Source organism: Lethenteron reissneri, chromosome 66 (genome assembly GCF_015708825.2).
Source record: "Lethenteron reissneri isolate LAM-NWPU_2019-01 chromosome 66, ASM1570882v1, whole genome shotgun sequence".
Lineage (NCBI taxonomy): Eukaryota > Metazoa > Chordata > Hyperoartia > Petromyzontiformes > Petromyzontidae > Lethenteron > Lethenteron reissneri.
The window spans coordinates 3,247,199-3,268,565 of record NC_083844.1 but is presented as its reverse complement, the minus strand read 5'-3'; the positions used below and the strand labels follow the sequence as shown (position 1 = coordinate 3,268,565).

Genomic DNA, 21,367 nt, shown 5'->3' with positions numbered 1-21,367 from the left:
AGCTCTGGCCCCCCCCAAAGTAAAACATGCTTCAAATCGCTTTAAACTATTGTCATTGTAGTGCGTATTTAATGTGGCGCCGCACTCTGATGTTGTAGGAGAAAACATTTATGAAAAAGACTATTTATTTAAGTAGAACGTGTTGTCTATATTTATTTAAAGTTGCGCATTTTGATGTGACGTCACATTTCTCAACCCCCCCCCCCTCGTCACACATCGTCACAAATGTCTGACCCCCCCCCCCCTAGGTGCGTGACGTCATTCATGGACGGCCCCTTAATCTAACTTTCTCACACTCTCACCCATCTCTCTCTCTATTGCTCCCGCGCTCTCACTCAATATATTCCATCTGCTCCCTCTCACTCTCTCCCCCTTTCCCTCCCTCTCACATGCTCCGTTTCTCGTACTCTCAATTACCTCTCTCTCTTTCGCTCCTTCACTCAGGGGATGGATGCAGGGAGGGTGACAGGGTTTACATCTCCGATGAGCGAGCTAAAGAATTTTCTTGGTTCTTTCGGTAAAGTTACATAGAAAACGTGACTTTACCAAAAGAACCAAGAAGATAAATCCCTGCAGTCACGAAAGCTTTAAATCGAAATTTGAGCTAAAGAAGTTCCCCATGCAGAGAGGGAGGGATGGAGGCATCTGTCTGGAGCGCTCCTCACCCTCTCACCCTCTCACAGTGCCACTGCTGCTGCTGTTACTACTGCGGTTCGCCCTCCTCCCGCTGCTGCTGCTGTGGCTCTCAGTCTGCGAGCTGTGCAGGGATTACTACCTGGTCGAGTGCTCCGTGCACGGCCCGCCAGAGTTCATCGCGGACGCGGCCGTGGCCCCGGGAGTGGCCAACAGGGCCCGGCTCAGCCTGCCCCAGGGCCTCACCGTCGGCGCCTCCTCCATCGCCGGCGCCGGCCTCGGGGTGTGGAGCAACAGGAAGAAGCTGCCCAAAGGGGTGATGTTTGGGCCCTACAAGGGAGAGGTGTCTGAGGAGAACCCCGTGAGCGAGTACTGCTGGCTGGTGAGCTGCTGCTCCTGCCGCTGCCACTGCTGCAGCCTCCTCCTATTCCTACATCATCATCGTGTGTGTAGAGAGGAGGCTCGTGAAGGAGCTACAGAGAAACCCACAGACTCACACAGAGACCCAGAGACTCGCACAGAGACCCAGAGACTTGCACAGAGACCTAGAGACTCGCACAGGGACCCACAGATTCAGAGACCCGCAGACTCACAGAGAGATCCAAAAATTGACGTAATTATGATTTCAACTTGTAACACACAGCAGCCGCTCGCTTGCAAGGACAGAACAACTTCGATGCGAGAGGAGGAACCACAGACAAGTGTTTACGCCTCACACACTCCTTACACAAAAATAAACCACGATACCTCGCCGCTGATCTCGTCAAGAAGCATAAACCATCATCACGCAAACTCTGTTCATGCTCGCAGCAGCAGCGGCGTTTGGCTACCCATCGTGCAAAGACGGTGGTCACCGCATGGCGCGGCACTTACAGATGCACTTCTGCGGCCGTCTGGAAGGCTCTTCCTTCCAATATTAGGATGCCACTGGGAGCTATGCACTTTTAAATCTTGTAGATTGAAAATGCATTTCTTTAGAACTGATTTAGTGTTTAGTTTGTTGTCCTTCCTCCGCACCTCCGATCAGCACGGTTGGCTACGTACGATACGAAAGAAGTTCAACTTACAGTCCAACTCACATTAATTATCCGTGGATCTGCTCGTGTGCGTGTGCGTTTCAGATTTACAAAAACAAAAAGGATCGTGAATATGTTGATGCTCACGATGAATCTAAGTCAAACTGGATGAGGTGATTCTTGTCTTAAGGACCACTACACAGATCAGAACCACTACACACAGAGACTAGAACCACCACACACAAAGACCAGAACCACTTCAGTGACCCGAACCACTACACACAGAGACCAGAACCACTACACACAGAGACCAGAACCACTACACACAGAGGCCAGAACCACTACACACAGAGACCAGAACCACTCCACACAGAGACCAGAACCACTACACACAGAGACCAGAACCACTACACACAGAGACCAGAACCACCACACACAGAGACCAGAACCACTTCATACAGGGTCCAGAACCACTACACACAGAGACCAGAACCACCACACACAGAGACCAGAACCACCACACACAGAGACCAGAACCACCACACACAGAGACCAGAACCACTACACACAGTGACCAGAACCACCACACACAGAGACCAGAACCACTACAGAGACCAGAACCACCACACACAGATACCAAAACCACTACACACAGAGACCCGAACCACTACAGAGACCAGAACCACCACACACAGACCAGAACCACTATACACAGAGACCAGAACCACCACACACAGAGACCAAAACCACTCCACACAGACCAGAACCACTATACACAGAGACTAGAACCACCACACACAAAGACCAGAACCACTTCAGTGACCAGAACCACTACACACAGAGACCAGAACCACTACAGAGACCAGAACCACCACACACAGAGACAAGAACCACCACACACAGAGACAAGAACCACCACACACAGAGACCAGAACCACCACACACAGAGACCAGAACCACCACACAGAGACCAGAACCACTACAGAGACAAGAACCACCACACACGGAGACCAGAACCACTCCACACAGAGACCAACCCTGGGCCTCCCTTTGGTCGACTCGGCATCAAATGAGCACCCGGTACGGAGCGTGGTTCCAGCCACACCACACCCACGTAGCGCCCAGTGCCGGCCCTTAATAGGCGCTCGCTAACGGCGCCCACCCCGCCCCCGCGTCTGCCCGCGCAGGTTCGTCAACTGCGCGAGGAATGAGCAGGAGCAGAACCTGGTGGCCTTCCAGCACAGGGGGCAGATTTACTACCGCACGTTCCGTGCCGTGGGGGCCGGCTCTGAGCTGCTGGTCTGGTACGGCGAGGAGTTCGCCCAGGAGCTAGGCATCGCCTGCGAGGCCGGGCCCTCGCGACGCCGCAGCAGCAGCAACGAGATGGCTCCCAGGGCCACCGCCAGAGACCTGCAGCCTGTGCAGCCTCCACCAAGCGAGGAACACTGTGAGCACCGCTCACCAGAGACTCGCCAATGCTCACCAGACTATAGCCACCACTCACCAGAGGTGATATCCACCACTCACCAGAGATGATAGCCACCGCTCACCAGAGATGATATCCACCACTCACCAGAGATGATAGCCACCACTTACCAGAGATGATAGCCACCGCTCACCAGAGACTATACCCACCACTCAACAGAGATGATAGCCACCACTCACCAGAGATGATAGCCACCACTCATCAGAGATGATAGCCTCCACTCACCAGAGATGATAGCCTCCACTCACCAGAGATGATAGCCACCGCTCACCAGAGATGATAGCCACCGCTCACCAGAGATGATATCCACCACTCACCAGAGATGATAGCCACCACTCCCCAGAGATGATAGCCACCACTTACCAGAGATGATATCCACCACTCACCAGAGATGATAGCCACCACTCACCAGAGACGATAGCCACCACTCACCAGAGATGATAGCCACCACTCCCTAGAGATGATAGCCACCACTCCCTAGAGATGAAAGCCACCACTCACCAAAGATGAATGTCACCACTCACCAAAGATGATAGCCACCACTCACCAAAGATGATAGCCACCACTCACCAAAGATGACAGCCACCACTCACCAAAGATGACAGCCACCACTCACCAGAGATGACAGCCACCACTCACCAGAGATGATAGGCACCACTCACCAAAGATGATAGCCACCACTCACCATAGATGATAGCCTCCACTCACCAGAGATGATAACCACCACTCACCAGAGATGATAGCCACCAGCCACACTGATAACGTGCAAATGAGTAACTGGTGTGGTGTGTAGTAGTAAACATCGCCACTGGGGAGACAAAGGCGGCCATGTGTGGTGTTGTCCACCCTCCCACTCGTGTGCCGTGCTGGCTTTCATAGGTGCCCGATAACAGCACTTGTCCCAAAAGCATATACAGGCTATACGGGGGTTCTTTGTCTTGGTGTGTATATATAATGGAGCCCACTGCACTACGAACCCGGCCACCTGAGTTCGATTCCCACTCACGGCCAACGTCAGTGGTGAATATTTAGGCCTCTCCTAGGTTGACTCAGCCTAAAATGAGTACCTAGCTTAAACGTGGAAACATCGCCACTGGAGAGAAAAAGGCGGCCGGGCCTGGTGTTGGCCACCTACTCCCTCGTGTGCCATGCCGGCCTTCATAGGTACTCGCAAACAGCACTTACCCTATCAGTCTGATATGGCTATTGGGGACCTTTACCTTTGTATATGCACACACGTGTGCAAGAGAGTTCATGTCTAGGTGTTGGTGTGTGCGCGTGTGTCTTGTGCCTCTGGGATGATGCAGGTGGAGTGGGTGTGGAGGTCACAAGGCTGCCGTGTCCCGACTGCAACCGTCAGTTCATCTGCCGCTCTAGTCTACAGCATCACGTGCAGAGGAGACACCCCACGAAGCCCAGTAACAAAAGTCATCAGTGTGACCAATGTTCATTCAGCACAGACTACAAGAGTAGCTTGAAGAAACACCAGAGAACACACACGGGAGAGAAGCCGTTCAAGTGCACTGTGTGTGAGAAGGCATTTGCACGGATATCAAATCTCCACAGCCACCAGAGAACACACACGGGAGAGAAGCCGTTCAAGTGCACCGTGTGTGAGAAGGCGTTTGCAGACTCATCACATCTTCACAGCCACCAGAGAACACACACGGGAGAGAAGCCGTTCAAGTGCACGGTGTGTGAGAAGGCGTTTGCACTGCTATCAACTCTTCACAGCCACCAGAGAACACACACGGGAGAGAAGCCGTTCAAGTGCACCGTGTGTGAGAAGGCATTTGCACATCTATCAACTCTTCACAGCCACCAGAGAACACACACGGGAGAGAAGCCCTTCAAGTGCACCGTGTGTGAGAAGGCGTTTGCACGGATATCAAATCTCCACAGCCACCAGAGAACACACACGGGAGAGAAGCCGTTCAAGTGCACCGTGTGTGAGAAGGCGTTTGCAGACTCATCACATCTTCACAGCCACCAGAGAACACACACGGGAGAGAAGCCGTTCAAGTGCACGGTGTGTGAGAAGGCGTTTGCACTGCTATCAACTCTTCACAGCCACCAGAGAACACACACGGGAGAGAAGCCGTTCAAGTGCACCGTGTGTGAGAAGGCATTTGCACATCTATCAACTCTTCACAACCACCAGATAACACACATGGGAGAGAAGCCCTTCAAGTGCACCGTGTGTGAGAAGGCGTTTGCACGGATATCAAATCTCCACAGCCACCAGAGAACACACATGGGAGAGAAGCCGTTCAAGTGCACCATGTGTGAGAAGGTGTTTGCACAGCAATCAACTCTTCACAGGCACCAGAGAACACACACCGGCCAGAATGCATTTTCTCATTCCCGTGGAAACAGAAAAGTCAGCCATCCTGAGCAAAACGCGCACAGCGCCGAGCTGTGAATTAGTTTTAAACAACAGGCCACGTGACTAGCCGAGGCTGTGCCACTCTTGAAACTGATTTTGAATGTGAACACGGAAACCTACGGATCCTCCTACACCTGCCTCACACTCTGTGGGGGGTGCGAGATTAAACCGACCCGGCCACCCCTCGATTGCAAGTGCGGAGTTCTAGGTCCCAAACACTGCACGTGTCCCCCCCCATCACCTGGGGGTCCCTGTGTGTGTGAGTGTGCAGAGTCCCCCGTGCAGAGCTGCACTGTTGTTACCCTCGAGGGGGGCACCGCAGGGCGATCCACCTACAGATACCCCAGTCTGCACGTCTCCCGCTGGTCTCCATGCGCACCGCGTGCCGTCTCGTAGCCCTGCCCCGTGCGACGTACGTACAGTACGTACTGTACATACAGTACATACAGTACGTACCCATCCAGCGGTAGACTGAACCACGGCCGATGACGAAGGTGGCATCCGCTCACAAATCTCCGAACACTCAGTCCAGAGGTCGCAACCGGGTACCCGATACCCGTACCCTACCCGATACCCGGCCGGGTACGGGTAGACCGTGAGTCACTGGTGAGTAACTGTTTGTCACTCATTTCCCAACGTCTTGTCTCTTCTCACAATTCAAGTTCCTAGAATCAACCCACCCGCGCCTGCAACATGGCTTCACCCCAGAGGTCGCAATCAGGTACCCGATACCCGAGTACGGGTACCTGTTTACAACGCTGGTGCGGCCGGGTACGGGTAAGGAATCAAAACCCGTTTGCGACCTCTGACTCAGTACCGTAGCCCCGAGCCATCACTTGCGCGATATTCACTTTGCTGCTGAGAGGAAAGCTACAGGGAGGAGGTGGGGGGGTTGCTATGAGAGGACATCTGTGGAACGGCTGGAGATCTGCGAAGAAGAGCTTCATAGCTCATCGGATTCCTGCGCTCTGAAAAAATATTCCGAGAGGGCGTTAGGAGGGGGGGGGGGGGGTGTAGGTATGAGTGGGGCATCTGCACTTGGATCACCCTGTGTGTTGTTGCTGCCTCCCCCGTTGAAAATGTTCCCAGCGTGAACTTCACCCTTTGCCGTCGCGACGACGCCGCGTGCCGTGCGTGAACGTCGTCGTCGTCGGAACAACAAAAAGCAGTAAAAACTAAAGTAACTTTATCGGTACCGAGGCTCCCACAGAGCCACGCGGGGCAGGGAGTGTGGCACAGTTTTGGCACCGGCTAGCGCAGAGTGGCGGCGGTCGTGTCGCTACGCTTCTCTGCGGTGAGCAAACGACGTCTTTATAACAACAACAGCAACAGTGCTGCTGCCACTGCTGATGCCTCTCTAAATAGAATTAACGAGGGAGAGAGGCTCGCTCGTTTCGCGGGATTCTGCGGTGAACGGTGACACCCACCCTGTGAACGGTGACACCCAACCCGTGAACGGTGACACCCCATGGGTGGAAAAAACCCGATATTTCCAGCGGCAGGCATCGGGTTTTTTCTTTAATACAATTAAACCCGATTTCGGGGAATTAAAACCTGGTTTAATGAATACGAAACTCTGATAGGCTTAGGCTGTAGTAGTAGGTTTTTATCTTTTTAAACTGGTACAAAACTGACACCTTTATTCGAGGCATCATGTTTGCAATCACCACAACACAAGTAGTCAAAAAAGCAAACAAAAAGAAGCAACAGTGCATATTATTATCATTATCAGAGTTGCTTCTTTTTGTTTGCTTTTTTGACTACTTGTGTTGTGGTGATTGCAAACATGATGCCTCGAATAAAGGTGTCAGTTTTGTACCAGTTTAAAAGGGTAAAAACCTACTACTATATTTTGCCACTGGTAAAAGAGATCTCAGTGTAAAGGCTTAGACTGCTTCCTCGTCGGTGCTGCTATCGTACTCGGGGGGGGGGGCGTCGGGCACGGGGTAGTCGTAGAATGCGGCGGGCAGGTTGGTCTTGATGAACACGAGCTTCTCCTCCACAATCGTTGGCGCCAGTGAGTTCCTTAGCTTGGAATGGATGAAGCCCATCGTTGAGAAGTGCGGTTCTGCAATTAGAACCAATTAAACCGGATTTCTCCCAATCTTAGATGATCGGGTTTAATATAAAAAGACAATTAAACCCGATTGTAAAAAAACCCAACTGTGACACCCACCCCGTAAACGGTGACACCCACCCCGTGAACGGTGACGCCCACCCCGTGAACCGTAACACCCACCCCGTGAACTGTGACGCTCACCCCGTGAACGGTGACACCCACCCCGTGAACGGTGACACCCACCGACCCTGCAACTCTGCAGACGTCTCGGACGCGGGAAAGGGTTGAAAGATTCTCTGCGTCGTCCCGGTTGCTCGCGTGATGTCGCACGGTGGTCGCGCGCGTTGACTCTTACACGTTTAAGAAAGTTGAGCGTTAGTTCGTGATTCTGTTTACAATGATATATGTACATACTTAAACTAACAAAAATTATCTTGGGATTCTACCAAGTAAGGTCCAACTGGATACGTAGTAGCTCTTTTATCAGACGTGACCACTTGGCCATCACAAATGAAAGCTCAACGAAGTGGCTTATCATTGCGTGGACATTTATAGCGGCCAAATACTCTGATCGCGTGATCTCGATTCTAAATGTCGAGGGAAAAATCGGAGGACCTGGAGAAAAATCCACACGACCACGGGGAGAGAGAGAGAGACGCGCAAACTCAAAATATACAGCAGGCGTCAGGGTCGGAATCGATCCAACGAACTCAGGAGAGGTAGTTAACATCTCAACATTTTTCAGAGTATTTGGCTGCTGTAAATGTCACGTGATGAGCCACTTCGGTGCGCTGCTGTCATTTGTGATAGCCAGGTCGCTACTCCACAGCTCAGTGGGGGCCTTACCTGGAAAAGTAAAGTGAAGTAAAAAACTAAAATCTACTGTATTCTTGGTTCTTTCGGTAAAGTCACGTAGAAGAGAATTAATAAAATAATAAAAATGTAAGAAACAAATTAACACGACGTTTCGATTGCAACACAAGCAATCATCAGGTTATGAAAACCACAGCAAAACAAATTATTGCTGTGGTTTTCACACCTGATGATGATTGCTTGTGTTGCAATCGAAACGTCATGAGAATTTTATTGTACAATTTTTATTATTTTATTACTTCCCTTCTACGTGACTCTACCGAAAGAACCAAGCATTTGAATCCCTGTAGTCACGAAATCTTCAAATCGAAAACTAAAATCTCCTGTTGAGAATGACCTCACCGGACCGGTCGAGGCAGCGCTGCCGTCTTGGTCCCAATTGGCATCGGCGGCGTCTCGTTGGTTGTAAAGGCAGCCCAGCTCACACAGCCCGTGCCGGTGCAACAGGCCGTAGTCTACCCGGGGTTCAAGCGGCCTAGGCTAGATTGTACCCGGGTGTATTATGGCCGAGGCCAATTTATACTCTGGGGTATATTATGGCCTTGGCCAAATTATACCCCTCTAGGCCAAATCATACCCCCATGATAGTAAGTGTAGGACTCGTACTCGGATTGTCTTTCTCGTTCCGTTTATTTGCTCTTTAAAGTCCACACCTCATCACCGCTCCGTGTCTCCCCGTTCGCTCCGTCACGCTATCCGCCATCAATGGCGCTCTATGTCTCTCCACTCTCTCTCCTGCTCTCCCAGACTCCGTCACTCCGCTGCTACCCTACTCTGTATCTCTCCGATGCACTACCACTGCTACCACTCACTCTGTCTCCTCTATCCACTGCTACCGTACTTTGTCCTGTCTCTCTCCACTGCTACCGTTATCGTATCTTCCTCTACTTACTCCTGCTCTTCGCTATTTCGGGCACCATTACTCCAACTCCTATCCAGACTCCAGCTCTAACCAAGACTCCAGCTTCCAACCAGACTCCCATCTCTACGTTACGCTATCCTTTTATATCCACCCCAATCAGTCCCTATTAATTATCTCACCCCCCGATTGCCCCTCGCCCCCCAGGCCCCCAGCCTCACGTGACCTTGTTGTTCCCGCCTGGGCGATGCCAGTCATTAAGCATTAAGCAATCACCCTCTTAACCAATCACCGGCCTGTATCCCCGGTTGCCCTTAACACCTGTTACGCCACTTAACGCGTCTCCCTCACGCCTCAGCAACAACAACATCGTCCTCAAATACCCCCTACTGTACACTTGCTTGCTTGCATAGCAACAGACCCACAGAGCGCGTGTCGCGGCATATTCCAAGTCCTACAATAGTGTTGAGCGATATACACATGAATTACTAAAGTTTTCCAACATTTTATTTAAAACTGTAAACACATAGACTTTTCATTTTCTTGGTTCTTTCGGTAAAGTCACGTAGAAGGGAAATAATAAAATAAAAAAGCAAATCATAATAAATAATATAATTATTATTTTATTATATTTTATTATATTATAGTATGTTACTATTTTATATAATAAATTTCTTATATTCTATTATTTTATTATATTATTATATTTTATTATGTTTATTACTTTATTATTTCCCTTCTACGTGACTTTACCGAAAGAACCAAGAAGATGAAGCCCTGCAGTCACGAAAGCTTTAAATCGAAATTTTACATAGACTTTGATTGCTTCAACCAGAACAACTTTAATAATAACCCTAACCCTTAAAATGCCTAAATTGATCAACTTGAGATTCTTACTTCCATTTATACGCTTTTTAGATATCGATTGAAGTTCGTTGTCGGCTGTTCTCTGTATGGATAATTGCCTTTGAACTTTCACATGGGGCATGTTCTGCCCTGGAGGGGGGGTATGGTCTGGACCATTCTAGTTTAAACCCCCGGGTCTAGTTTAGCCTAGGACACTTTATCCCCCCGGGTATACTCTGGCCTGGGCCAAACTATACCCGGGTTTAATCGGGGCAGGGGTTATTTTAAAATCCTTTATATTAAGTTCACTTGCTTGCTTGCTTGCACGCTTACGACCGTGCAAATCTTTCAGTCGTTTTTTAACCCACTTCCCGTGATCCAATCGAGCTGACATTTTGCACACAGACTCGTTGTGCGTGACAATTTATTTTCGTGAAAATTTTTTTCAAAAATTTTACACTTTTTAGGAAAAAAAATTATATTTAATTACCAATTGCTTAATGGTGGCAGGCAATCATCTGAGCCATAGGTGGCAGCCATGTCAAGCCAGAGGACGAGAGGACTCTAGCCGCCACGCATATAAAGGATTTATAGTGAAAAACTTTGTTTTTACGGGTTAATTTTTTTTAGCCTGTTATACCGGTATCTCCAGGAGGTCGGAGCGACTTGCTCTGTGGTGACACTTTTCCGTGACAGAGGTTTGGTTTTTGTTGTTGTTGTTGGGTTAGAGATCTCGTGAACATCAACATTGTGTCGTTAACCCACCACCACCCACCACCATCGCCTGACACGGCCATTCAGTCAGGGTTTGTCACGTAAACGAAACGTGCCAATTGGTTACCAACTTCAGCACACACAGCGCTTGTGTGTCGGGGAGAGTGAACCCACAACAGCATTTACAATTCGAGTACCGGTGACGTTTCGCCGGTGATTACAAACAACGGCGACCGGTTTCATCGGGCGATGTGCCAGGATTGTGATCCAACGCCATCTAACCCAGCAGCAGCAGCAGCGACGACGACAACAAAAACCTTCATCACAGACACCGCTGGTCGCAAGAGACTGCGCGTGGCGCTTTGTGTTGCCGTTGCCACGAATCGTCGAAGCGCGTTCACGATCTGTTGTTCTCCTGTAACGCGGTGGTCATTTCGATTTAAAGCTGTCGTGACTGCAGGGATTCATCTTCTTGGTTCTTTCGGTAAAGTCACGTAGAATGGAAATAATTAAATAATAAAAATAAAGCAATAAAGTAATTGTTTTATTTTTATTGTTTTATTATTTAATAATAAAAATAAACATTTACTTTATTATGTTATATTTTTATGGAAATAATAAAAATAATAAAAATAAAACAAGAAAGTAATTGTTTTATTTTTATTATTTTATTATTTAATAATAGAATAATAAAAATAAACATTTACTTTATTATGTTTTATTTTTATGGAAATAATAAAATTTAAACAATAAAGTCATTGTTTTATAATTATTATTTTTATTTAATAATAAAATAATAAAAATTAACATTTTCTTTATCATGTTTTATTTTATTTATTTTATTATTTCCATTCTACGTGACTTTACCGAAAGAACCAAGAAGAGGTGGTCATTGTTGCGTTCCTGAAGAACACCGCGTTGTGGAGAAATAATATAAACTATAGGGGGTGAAGCGTGGTCCGCGACAACACGCGAGATGATGGGTAAGACAGAGGCCGGACTACGACTGAGGCGCGTGGGTAGCGTCTAGAAGCAGCATCCAGCAGCATCCCAATGCCTCCTCGCGTGATGCCGCTACGCCGAGGCAGCCGCACGGAGAACCGCTTGTTCCTACTCGCGTTGCGACCTCGTTCCGTTCGCTCGCTCGCGTTGCATCCAATCCGCATCCGCGTCACAAACAGCGTGTTCCCCTACACATCATTCATGGCGTTATATCATCCAATCGGCGTTGTTCAAACTAACACGCGGCGTTGTAGGAGAACCAGACTGTGCCGTTGTCTTCTGCTGTTTAACGCAGAGGCCGCATCGACCGTTCCAATAGTCGCTGTAGCCACTGCGAGCCCCAAGCTGTCGGCTCCCGGCTCTTAAACTGCCCCCCCCCCCCCTGGCGTTATCTGTAGTCGTTACACACAGCAGCACCTGGTCACAACTGCTCGCTGCTAATCCTAACAACACCAATCCTAGTCGTCATCCCTGCACCTCAAGGATGGTAACACTATGACCCAACAAAATTACACATCACACTGTCCGACAGATTGCAAGTCACACGGCCCTACAGAATTCAATTCACACTCCCCTACAGATTTCAATTCACACGACCCTACAGAATTCAATTCACACTCCCCTACAGATTTCAATTCACACGACCCTACAGAATTCAATTCACACTCCCCTACAGATTTCAATTCACACGCCCCTACAGATTTCAATTCACACGCCCTACAGATTTCAATTCACACGCCCCTACAGATTTCAATTCACACGCCCTACAGAATTCAATTCACACGCCCCTACAGATTTCAATTCACACGCCCCTACATAATTCAATTCACACGCCCCTACAGAATTCAATTCACACGCCCCTACAGATTTCAATTCACACGCCCCTACAGAATTCAATTCACACGCCCCTACAGAATTCAATTCACACGCCCCTACAGATTTCAATTCACACGCCCTACAGATTTCAATTCACACGCCCCTACAGAGTTCAATTCACACACCCCTACAGATTTGTCTTGGTCATGTGCCTACCTTTCCTCTACTCTGCACTGCTACGGTGTTTATTGTGTTGTGTTTGTTGTTGTGGCGTTCTGACCACGTGCCCCAACTGGACTTCTGTGGAAAATAAAGAGCTTCACAGCTCATCGGATTCCTCCAGAATAAAAATTTTAAACTTAAAAACTCTGACGACGTCACTGCGTGGTGACGTCACGCGTCTCGCCCCCCCACTCCCCCGTTACCCCCACCCCTCCCACCCTCCATTCCCCCCTCCCACCACTCACCAACCGCAATTCCGCCCCCACCCCTTTTCCCGCCCCCTCACCCCCACCCCCGATGCCCCTCCCCCCCACTCCCCCAACCGCCATTCCCCCCCCACCCCCCACTCCCCCCCACTCCCCCCCACCACCAACCGCCGCCATTGGCCACTGAGTGACGGTGACGTCACCACGGCGCCTGTGCCAGGCTGGGTGCACTTCGAGGCTGCCGCGTGAAGTGTCGACGGCTCGACACTGAGGTGGTGACGTCACGCGAGCGTTGTGTTTAACGATTTAACCACGTGACGATATTACGATATTAGCGTAAAAATATGAACATTAGCTGAAGTGATGTGAATACGTTCGGATTACCTCAAGTAATGTTACATTTACCTGAGGTGATGTTACCTCCCGCGAGGTAACGTTACCTCGCATGAGGTAAAGGAAAAGTTACCTCACCTGAAGTAATTTTACTTCACCTAATGTAATGTTACCTCGCATGAAGTGAAGTTACCTCATCTGAGGTAAAGTTACCTCACCGGTGACGATTTTCTGAACCGGTCCTGGGCCTCATCCCCTAGGTCGACTCGGCCTCAAATGAGTTCCTGGTGTAGCGGTGTGTAGTGAACATCGCCACTGGGGAGACAAAGGCGGCCGGGCGTGGTGCTGGCCACCCACCCCCCCCTCGTGTGTCGTTCCGGCCTTCATAGGCGCCGCTACTCGCTCACAGCGCTTGACCCGACAGTCTGTTAAGGCCACACGGGGGATCTTAGTCTCGTATCCCTGTGACTCTGTCTCCGTGTGACTCTGTCTCAGTGTGACTCTGTCTCCCTGTGACTCTGTCTCAGTGTGACTCTGTCTCAGTGTGACTCTGTCTCCCTGTGACTCTGTCTCCGTGTGACTCTGTCTCAGTGTGACTCTGTCTCAGTGTGACTGTCTCCCTGTGACTCTGTCTCCCTGTGACTCTGTCTCCGTGTGACTGTCTCCCTGTGACTCTGTCTCCCTGTGACTCTGTCTCCGTGTGACTCCATCTCCGTGACTGCGTCTGACCGTCGTCCGCGTCTCGTCCCTCCGTGTCTCTGCGCCTCAGCAGCAGCAGCAGGAGATGGGTGACTTCCGAGACATCAGAGGCTTCTTCACCAAGGCCGAGTGGAGCGATCTGGCCGAGTGCGAGAAGCGGCGCTACAGGAACATCAAGCAGAACCACGCCGTCCTGCTGAACCTCGGTGGGTACGGCAGGCCGAGCCTCTTCGCAACTCAACTAATTGTCGCAGTAATTATAATGATGAGACCAAGACGTCGTAGCAGAGTGGCATGCATGGGGCGCCATGGTGGCGAGATGTTAACTAACTCGCCTGGTCTACAGGAGGTCTTGGGTTCGTTCCCGACCCTGACGATGCCTGTCATATATCTGGAGTCTGCGTGTGTCTCTCCCTGGTGAGATGTTAACTACCTCGCCTGGTCTACAGGAGGTCGTGGGTTAGATCCCGACCCTGACGATGCCTGTCATATATCTGGAGTCTGCGTGTGTCTCTTCCCGGTGAGATGTTAACTCCCTCTCCTCGTCTACAGGAGGTCTTGGGTTCGTTCCCGACCCTGACGATGCCTGTCATATATCTGGAGTCTGCGTGTGTCTCTCCCTGGTGAGATGTTAACTACCTCGCCTGGTCTACAGGAGGTCGTGGGTTCGATCCCGACCCTGACGATGCCTGTCATATATCTGGAGTCTGCGTGTGTCTCTCCCCGGTGAGATGTTAACTCCCTCTCCTCGTCTACAGGAGGTCTTGGGTTCGTTCCCGACCCTGACGATGCCTGTCATATATCTGGAGTCTGCGTGTGTCTCTCCCTGGTGAGATGTTAACTACCTCGCCTGGTCTACAGGAGGTCGTGGGTTAGATCCCGGTCCTCCGGGTTTTTGCTCCACTTGTAGAATCAACATCACGCGTTTAGAGTATTTGTGTGCTGCTATAAATGTCCACGTGGTAAGCCACTTGGTTGAGCTGTCATTTGTGGCAGCCAGGTCGCTTCTGAAGACGGAGCCAATAGCTCAGTGGACTTCACCTGGTGAAGTAAAAATAGATTTAGTTTTAGTTTAATGATTTGTTTACCTTTACTCTACTTTGCACGCCTATCGTGTTTGTGTTTTGTGTTGTTGTAACTTTCTGACCCCGTGCCCCCTATGGGACATCTATGAAAAAGAGCTTCATAGCTCATCGGATTCATAATTCTAGTCACGTAGGTAAAAAATAAAATTAAAATTAATCAAATTAAAATTAAAATTTATAAAAGTACTTTTATTAATTTAAATTTTATTTTTTACCTACGGATTCATAATGTTGGAGAGTAAACCCACAACATTTACAAAGATAGTTTATTTAGATTTAAAACTTTCGTGACTGCAGGAATTCATATTCTTTGATTCTTTCGATAAAGTGACGTAGATAGAAAAACTAAAATAAAAATAAAGTGAATAATAAAAATGATAATGCACTCATGTATAATCAAAACTTTTGAGTTATAAATTAGTCTTCTTGGTTCTTTCGGTAAAGTCACATAGAAGGGAAAAAAACATAAAATACAATTATTAAAATACAATTTTAATGTTTTCTTTTTAATATTTTATTATTTCCCTTCTACGTGACTTTACCGAAAGAACCAAGAAGATGAATCCCTGCATTTGTGGGGGCCGTTGGCCCCCGGGGTCCCTCCCGCCTGCATCCCCTATTCCGTTTACGTTACCCCACCTCCCTATTACTCGCTACGGTTTCGCCGGCATTCGAATGCGACGCCCCTACTGTTACAGCCTCGCGCCGCGCTCCCACGCTGCGAGCATACGTGCGCACATCATCGTCAATCAAACGCCGTGCTCGCAGTATAGCCCTGTGCGGCACGTTACCAATGCGCATCCGTATCCGACATGTAACGAACGTATGCACACACACACACGCCACTCCGTGCACTCCAACTCCACACCAACTACGCAAGATATGATCGCGCACCTGTATCACACACGGAGTGAACACACGCGACACCCACTCTTGCGCCGCTCTGCGCAGCGCTCGCCGTCTGCTGGCCGCTTGCGTTATGATCGCGCACCTGGGGTACGCCTATTACGCACGCCGCGAGCTTACGCACACACAGTACCACACGCGTTCCCACACGCTCACACTGCACGACAAGATCACGCGAGACCACGCTTCGCTATTAATGATTTATTACCTGGTAACTGATGTTCAATCAGTGAGTCGACGAGGCGGGCCTATTCCACTAAACCGGCACCTATTCCCTATTTATCGGCTATGATTCTAATTCACCTTCTTACTCACTGTTAAGTGTCCACGGCGGTCCGCTGATCCTGGTGCTAACCGCGTGCCTCGGTGCGTCGCACGGACGTCCGGGTCGCTGGCTCGAGCTGCGTCTGGTCGCCTGGCACTGGAGTAAGAGAGCGATTTCCCCTCTGCGCTTCTCTATTTATCCTCCCTACCTCAAAGGGGATGCTGCGCTGAACAATGGGCTCGTGCACCCCAAGCCCGCGCACGGCGGTTCCCGGGCGCTGTTGATATGCTAATCAGTGAGCGACGTTGGCGGCGTACATCCTAATTACTCCCTTACCCTTCCTAACAATGGGGCCTGCGCGCTCAAGCGCAATTATCCCAACCCTCCATGACTATGCGCAACAGCCCCTGTGACCCCGCTATTCATGCTGTCCCGTGCTTCCCCTGCTTGCCCCGTCGACTCGTGGGGGTGTGTGTGTGGGGGGGAAATGCGCCTCAACCGCGGTGGCCGAATGCCCCACGCCGCGACCACACCATATTAAGGCCGGCAGCAGCGCCGCGGTACCACGTAGCACGGGGGAGGTCATCCAATTCCCTGATCGCCGGAAACCGTGAGAATTAATCCCGATAAGGGTCTCTCGGATAAAAACCGGTCGATCAGGTAACCTTCCCTTCCAGCTCTATGGGGGGGGGGGGGAATGCGTGCGGGTGTGTGCTTATGTGGGGCGGGTGATGGGGGGCAGTGCGGTGGGGGAAGCCGGGCGGCTCCCTGGCTCGGCAGAGCGGCCCCGTCGTTGTGGCACCACACAGTCACGAAAGCTTTAAATTGAAATGTATACATTAGTGTTTTTTTATGGAGCAGTCTAATTAGTGTCTTATTTTTATAATTTTTTATTCACTTAATTTGTATCATTTGAACTGCCTCTATTGGGAGGGTTTCCACATAACCATGAGATCTTTTAACAATCTCCGTGACAAGAAAGTTCATCTGATCGAGTCACTCACATTTCTGAAGAGATGCCGTGACTCTAACGTAATACCGATCTCATTGACACTGATTTCTGCTGCAGTCACATCTTCCAATGCCAGACGAATTTTGTTCAGGGCGAGCTTGGCCCTGATCTCAGAGAGAATTAGACTGCTCCATACTGAACTAGATCATGTAGACAAGACACTCTTGAAATCACACTTAACATTGACGGGAAAAATGTCGACATCTGATTGGGAACATGTAGATAACATGACCGCTTAATCAGCCACTACAATGTCAGTGAAATGTAAAGATCTGATTTTCGAGTTCAACCTCCTTTCTAACAAGAAACCAGATCCACACGTTAAAAGGTTAGACGTTGACAAGGTTGTTATTAATCTGAGTAATAGCCCAATGTGCGATGGTCTAAAGTCGGTTTTGGCTAAAGGGTTGAACTTCTCAGTCACCCCCAAACACATTCCAGTGGATGACGTTATTGCCCAGGTCGATGTCGCTCTTAAGGGTTTGGGGCGCATCGCTGCAGACGTTACAAGATCTGAAATTGCTGCAACCCTCAAAAGCGCTAAGATACCAGTCAGCAACATCAGTGAGGATGAACGTTTTTGTGGTTTTTGATTATTTTTATTCACTTTATTTTTCTATCTACGTGACTTTGCCGAAAGAACCAAAGAATATTTACAAAAAAATGTATTTTGTGTGTGTGTAATTTGTTTACCTTTTCTATACTTTGCACTCCTATCGTGTTTACTGTATTGCTTGGGGTTATTGTAGCAGCCAAATAATATAAATGAACGTAGTAGCGGTACACCGTTGCGCTGTATGAAATAATCATCACATTTTTGGCAAAAGTTATTTATTTCCTCGCGATTCGAGACCCCAGACAGAAGGATATTTTGGCGTGGTGGTGGTGCGTCAAAATCAGTTGTCGTGATGCCAAAGCGGTGGGAAGACGGAACGTGACATGAGCAGCACTGAACACGAAGCTTCGCAGTCTGTTGCCGTACAGCGGCGCCCAGTCTGATGACGATCGGCTGCTCCGTGCTCCAGTGGCAAGATTGGACTCCTCGTGCCCCTAGAGACTCGGTCGGACGGTGCCTCGATACGACTCGTGGTGTCGCCACCGCACGTTCGGAATGGGGGACGCGGCTGCTGAATCTGAGTGCAACTTCTGATGGAGAGTCCTGCAGCTCACTCAAGGGGCAACGGCGACATCGTCGGGACTATGAAAAATAAGAATCGGTTTTACTCTTTATGGGAATGAAACAGGAGGTGTTAAGATGTTCAAACACCAGATAGATTATAGCTTTTGCAAGGAATCAGGTTACTGCATTAACCACGTGTACTGAACACGCAAACAAACACTCTCTGATAACATTTAATCATTGTCTTTGATACTGATTGGTCTACCCCAGAGACAGCCTTCTTCATGGCCTAGTCTCACCAGTGTCAGACCAGAGAACAACACCAAAAGGCGACCAGTACAAAGACAATGCAGTGTCAAGAGCATTTATAGCTCGGGGTGAGTAGCTATATCATTGGACCTTTTTGCCAGAATCAAAGTATAAAAAATAGGAATCGGTTTAACCCTTTCTGGCATTAAAACAGGAGCTGTTAAGATGTTCACACACCAAATAGATGATTCCTTTTTGCAAGGAATCAAGTTACTGCATTAACCACGCGTACTTGTGTTGAACACGCAAACAAACACGCTCTGATAGTAATCACATCGTCAGGACTGTGTTACGAGGACCCGGTGTGTTGCTATGCTGCACGGGTGTACTGCCAATACGTACAAATAACAATGACCGACTGCCTCCTTGCGCAGGGATGAACCCGGCCCAGCCCGAGTTCATGCGCGCACGCGGCAAGCGCAGGGCGAGGGGGAATGGAGCGGAGTGCGGGCGGTCGAGCGACTCCGACGAGGAGTGGACGGGGAGGAGGAAGAGGAAGGAGGTGGCGATGCACGGAGGACGAAGAGGTGGAGGCAAACGTAAAAGGGCGCTTGCAGACCGTGCAGAGACCCCCTGTAGACTCACACAGAGACCCCCTGTAGACTCACACAGAGACCCCTGTAGACTCACACAGAGGCCCCCTCTCGACTCACGCAGAAACCCCCTGAAGACTCACAAAGAGACCCCGTGTAGAATCACACAGAGACCCCTGTAGACTCACACAGAGACCCCTGTAGACTCACACAGAGACCCCTTCTCGACTCACGCAGAGACCCCCTGTAGACTCACACAGAGACCCCCTGTAGACTCACGCAGAGACCCCCTGTAGACTCACACAGAGACCCCTGTAGACTCACACAGAGACCCCCTGTAGACTCACACAGAGACCCCTGTAGACTCACAGAGACCCCCTGTAGACTCACGCAGAGACCCCTGTAGACTCACACAGAGACCCCCTGTAGACTCACGCAGAGACCCCTGTAGACTCGCTTGATGAAGCTGGTTGTAATCACCAGCGGAACCAAGTTAAATGCCCGCTCACGGCCAACACCAGTGACGACGATCCGAACCGGTCCTGAGCTTCCCCTAGGTTGACTCAGCGTCAAAATGAGTACCCGGTGCAGTGGTGTGTAGTAAACATCACAACCGGGGAGACAAAGACGGTCGGGCGTGTTGCTAGCTGCCCATTCCCCCCCCGTGTGCCGTGCTGGCCTTCGTAGATGCTGCTTGCTGACAGCACTTGACCGCAACAGTCTGTGAAGGCTACACGGGGCATCTTTTTAATTGTGGACCGAGTTGGCACAGTCGCGGGCACAGGTGGTGCATCTGGCAGTCATCTCAGTAAACCTATGGCACCTGCAGGGTCCGTCTCGTGACTTGCACCTAGCCTGGCACAACAGTCAACCCATGGCATGGCACCTGGTTCTGTCCTGTGACAACAGTCTGTTAAGGCGGCACAGGGGAGATCATTGACTTTTTGGTAAATATGTGAGTGAGTAAATGTTTGCATGCGTAAATACGCGTGTGGGTGTGTTCACACGTGTGTGTGTGTGTTAATGCATTTCCGTGTGTTCACACGTGTGTGCGTGTGTTAACGCGTGTGCATATGGGGAGCGGTAGTGTAGCGGTTAGCGCGCTGCGCTATGAACCCGGCGACCCGGGTTCGATTCCCGCTCACGGTCAACACCAGTGACGATTATTTGAACCGGTCCTGGGCCTCCCCTATGTCGGCTCAGCCTCAACTGAGTACCTGGTGCGGTGTGTAAACATCACCACTGGGGAGACAAAGACGGTCGGGCGTGGTGCTGGCCACCCACCCCCTCGTGTACCGTTCTGGCCTTCATAGGTGCTCACTAACAGCACTTGCCCCTACAGTCTGTTAAGGCTATACGGGGGAGCTTTGTCCTTGCATATGTTCATGCGTGTCCGTGTGTTCACACGTGTGTTCACGTGTGTGCGTGTGTTCACGTGTGTGCGTGTGTTCACGTGTGTGCGTGTGTTCACGCAGGAGGAGGCAAGGGGGCTGCTTCACGCTGGGCCACCGTGGGAGAGTCTCACGCGAGGGCAGCTCCCAGCAAGCGCAAGGTCTCTGTGCACAGCGCACGGCACTCCTCTCGTTACAGCTGCTGCTGCTGTTGTCTTTAGTTTGTTGTCCTTCCCCCGCACCTCCCATTAGCGAGGTTGGCTACGTACGGTGACAAAGACATTCAACGTACATACATACTACTAGACACTGCTATACCAGGGACGTGCGGTCAGGGGAGACGGGCGAGGCAGAGCCTCACCTGTCATATACTCCAATGAAAATAGCTGTTACGAAAAGTACATAAAAATGTTCCACTGGTCTGTGTTATAAAAGTAATTTCTATATAATTATACCAGAGACGTGCGTCATTATTGTGGTGGTGGTGGTATTGGAACGCGCGCACACCAGCTCCGGTTAACTCCCATTACTTACCTGTGCGGGGCGGTTGTGATATCCCTAGCCGGGGCCCCTCCCGAGGGGAGGGGGCTGTGGGG

General features: G+C 50.0%; 1 protein-coding gene across 1 annotated transcript; it reads left to right on the top strand.

The window, feature by feature from the left end:
* Nucleotides 1-314: 314 nt before the first annotated feature.
* On the top strand, nucleotides 315-6,429 carry LOC133359916 (oocyte zinc finger protein XlCOF6-like). Its single transcript, XM_061578476.1, has 4 exons — nucleotides 315-1,105; nucleotides 1,755-1,822; nucleotides 2,837-3,096; nucleotides 4,443-6,429. The coding sequence occupies exons 1-4, from the start codon at nucleotides 620-622 to the stop codon at nucleotides 5,555-5,557; spliced, it is 1,929 nt and encodes a 642-aa protein (XP_061434460.1). The 5' UTR covers nucleotides 315-619; the 3' UTR covers nucleotides 5,558-6,429.
* Nucleotides 6,430-21,367: the final 14,938 nt, after the last annotated feature.

Coding starts and splice junctions, on each gene's coding strand:
- LOC133359916 (XM_061578476.1), top strand. CDS start 620: ATGCAGAGAGGGAGGGATGGAGGCATCTGTCTGGAGCGCTCCTCACCC. Junction 1,106..1,754: donor GAGAGGAGGCTCGTGAAGGA/GCTACAGAGAAA, acceptor TGTGCGTTTCAG/ATTTACAAAAACAAAAAGGA. Junction 3,097..4,442: donor TCCACCAAGCGAGGAACACT/GTGAGCACCGCT, acceptor GGGATGATGCAG/GTGGAGTGGGTGTGGAGGTC.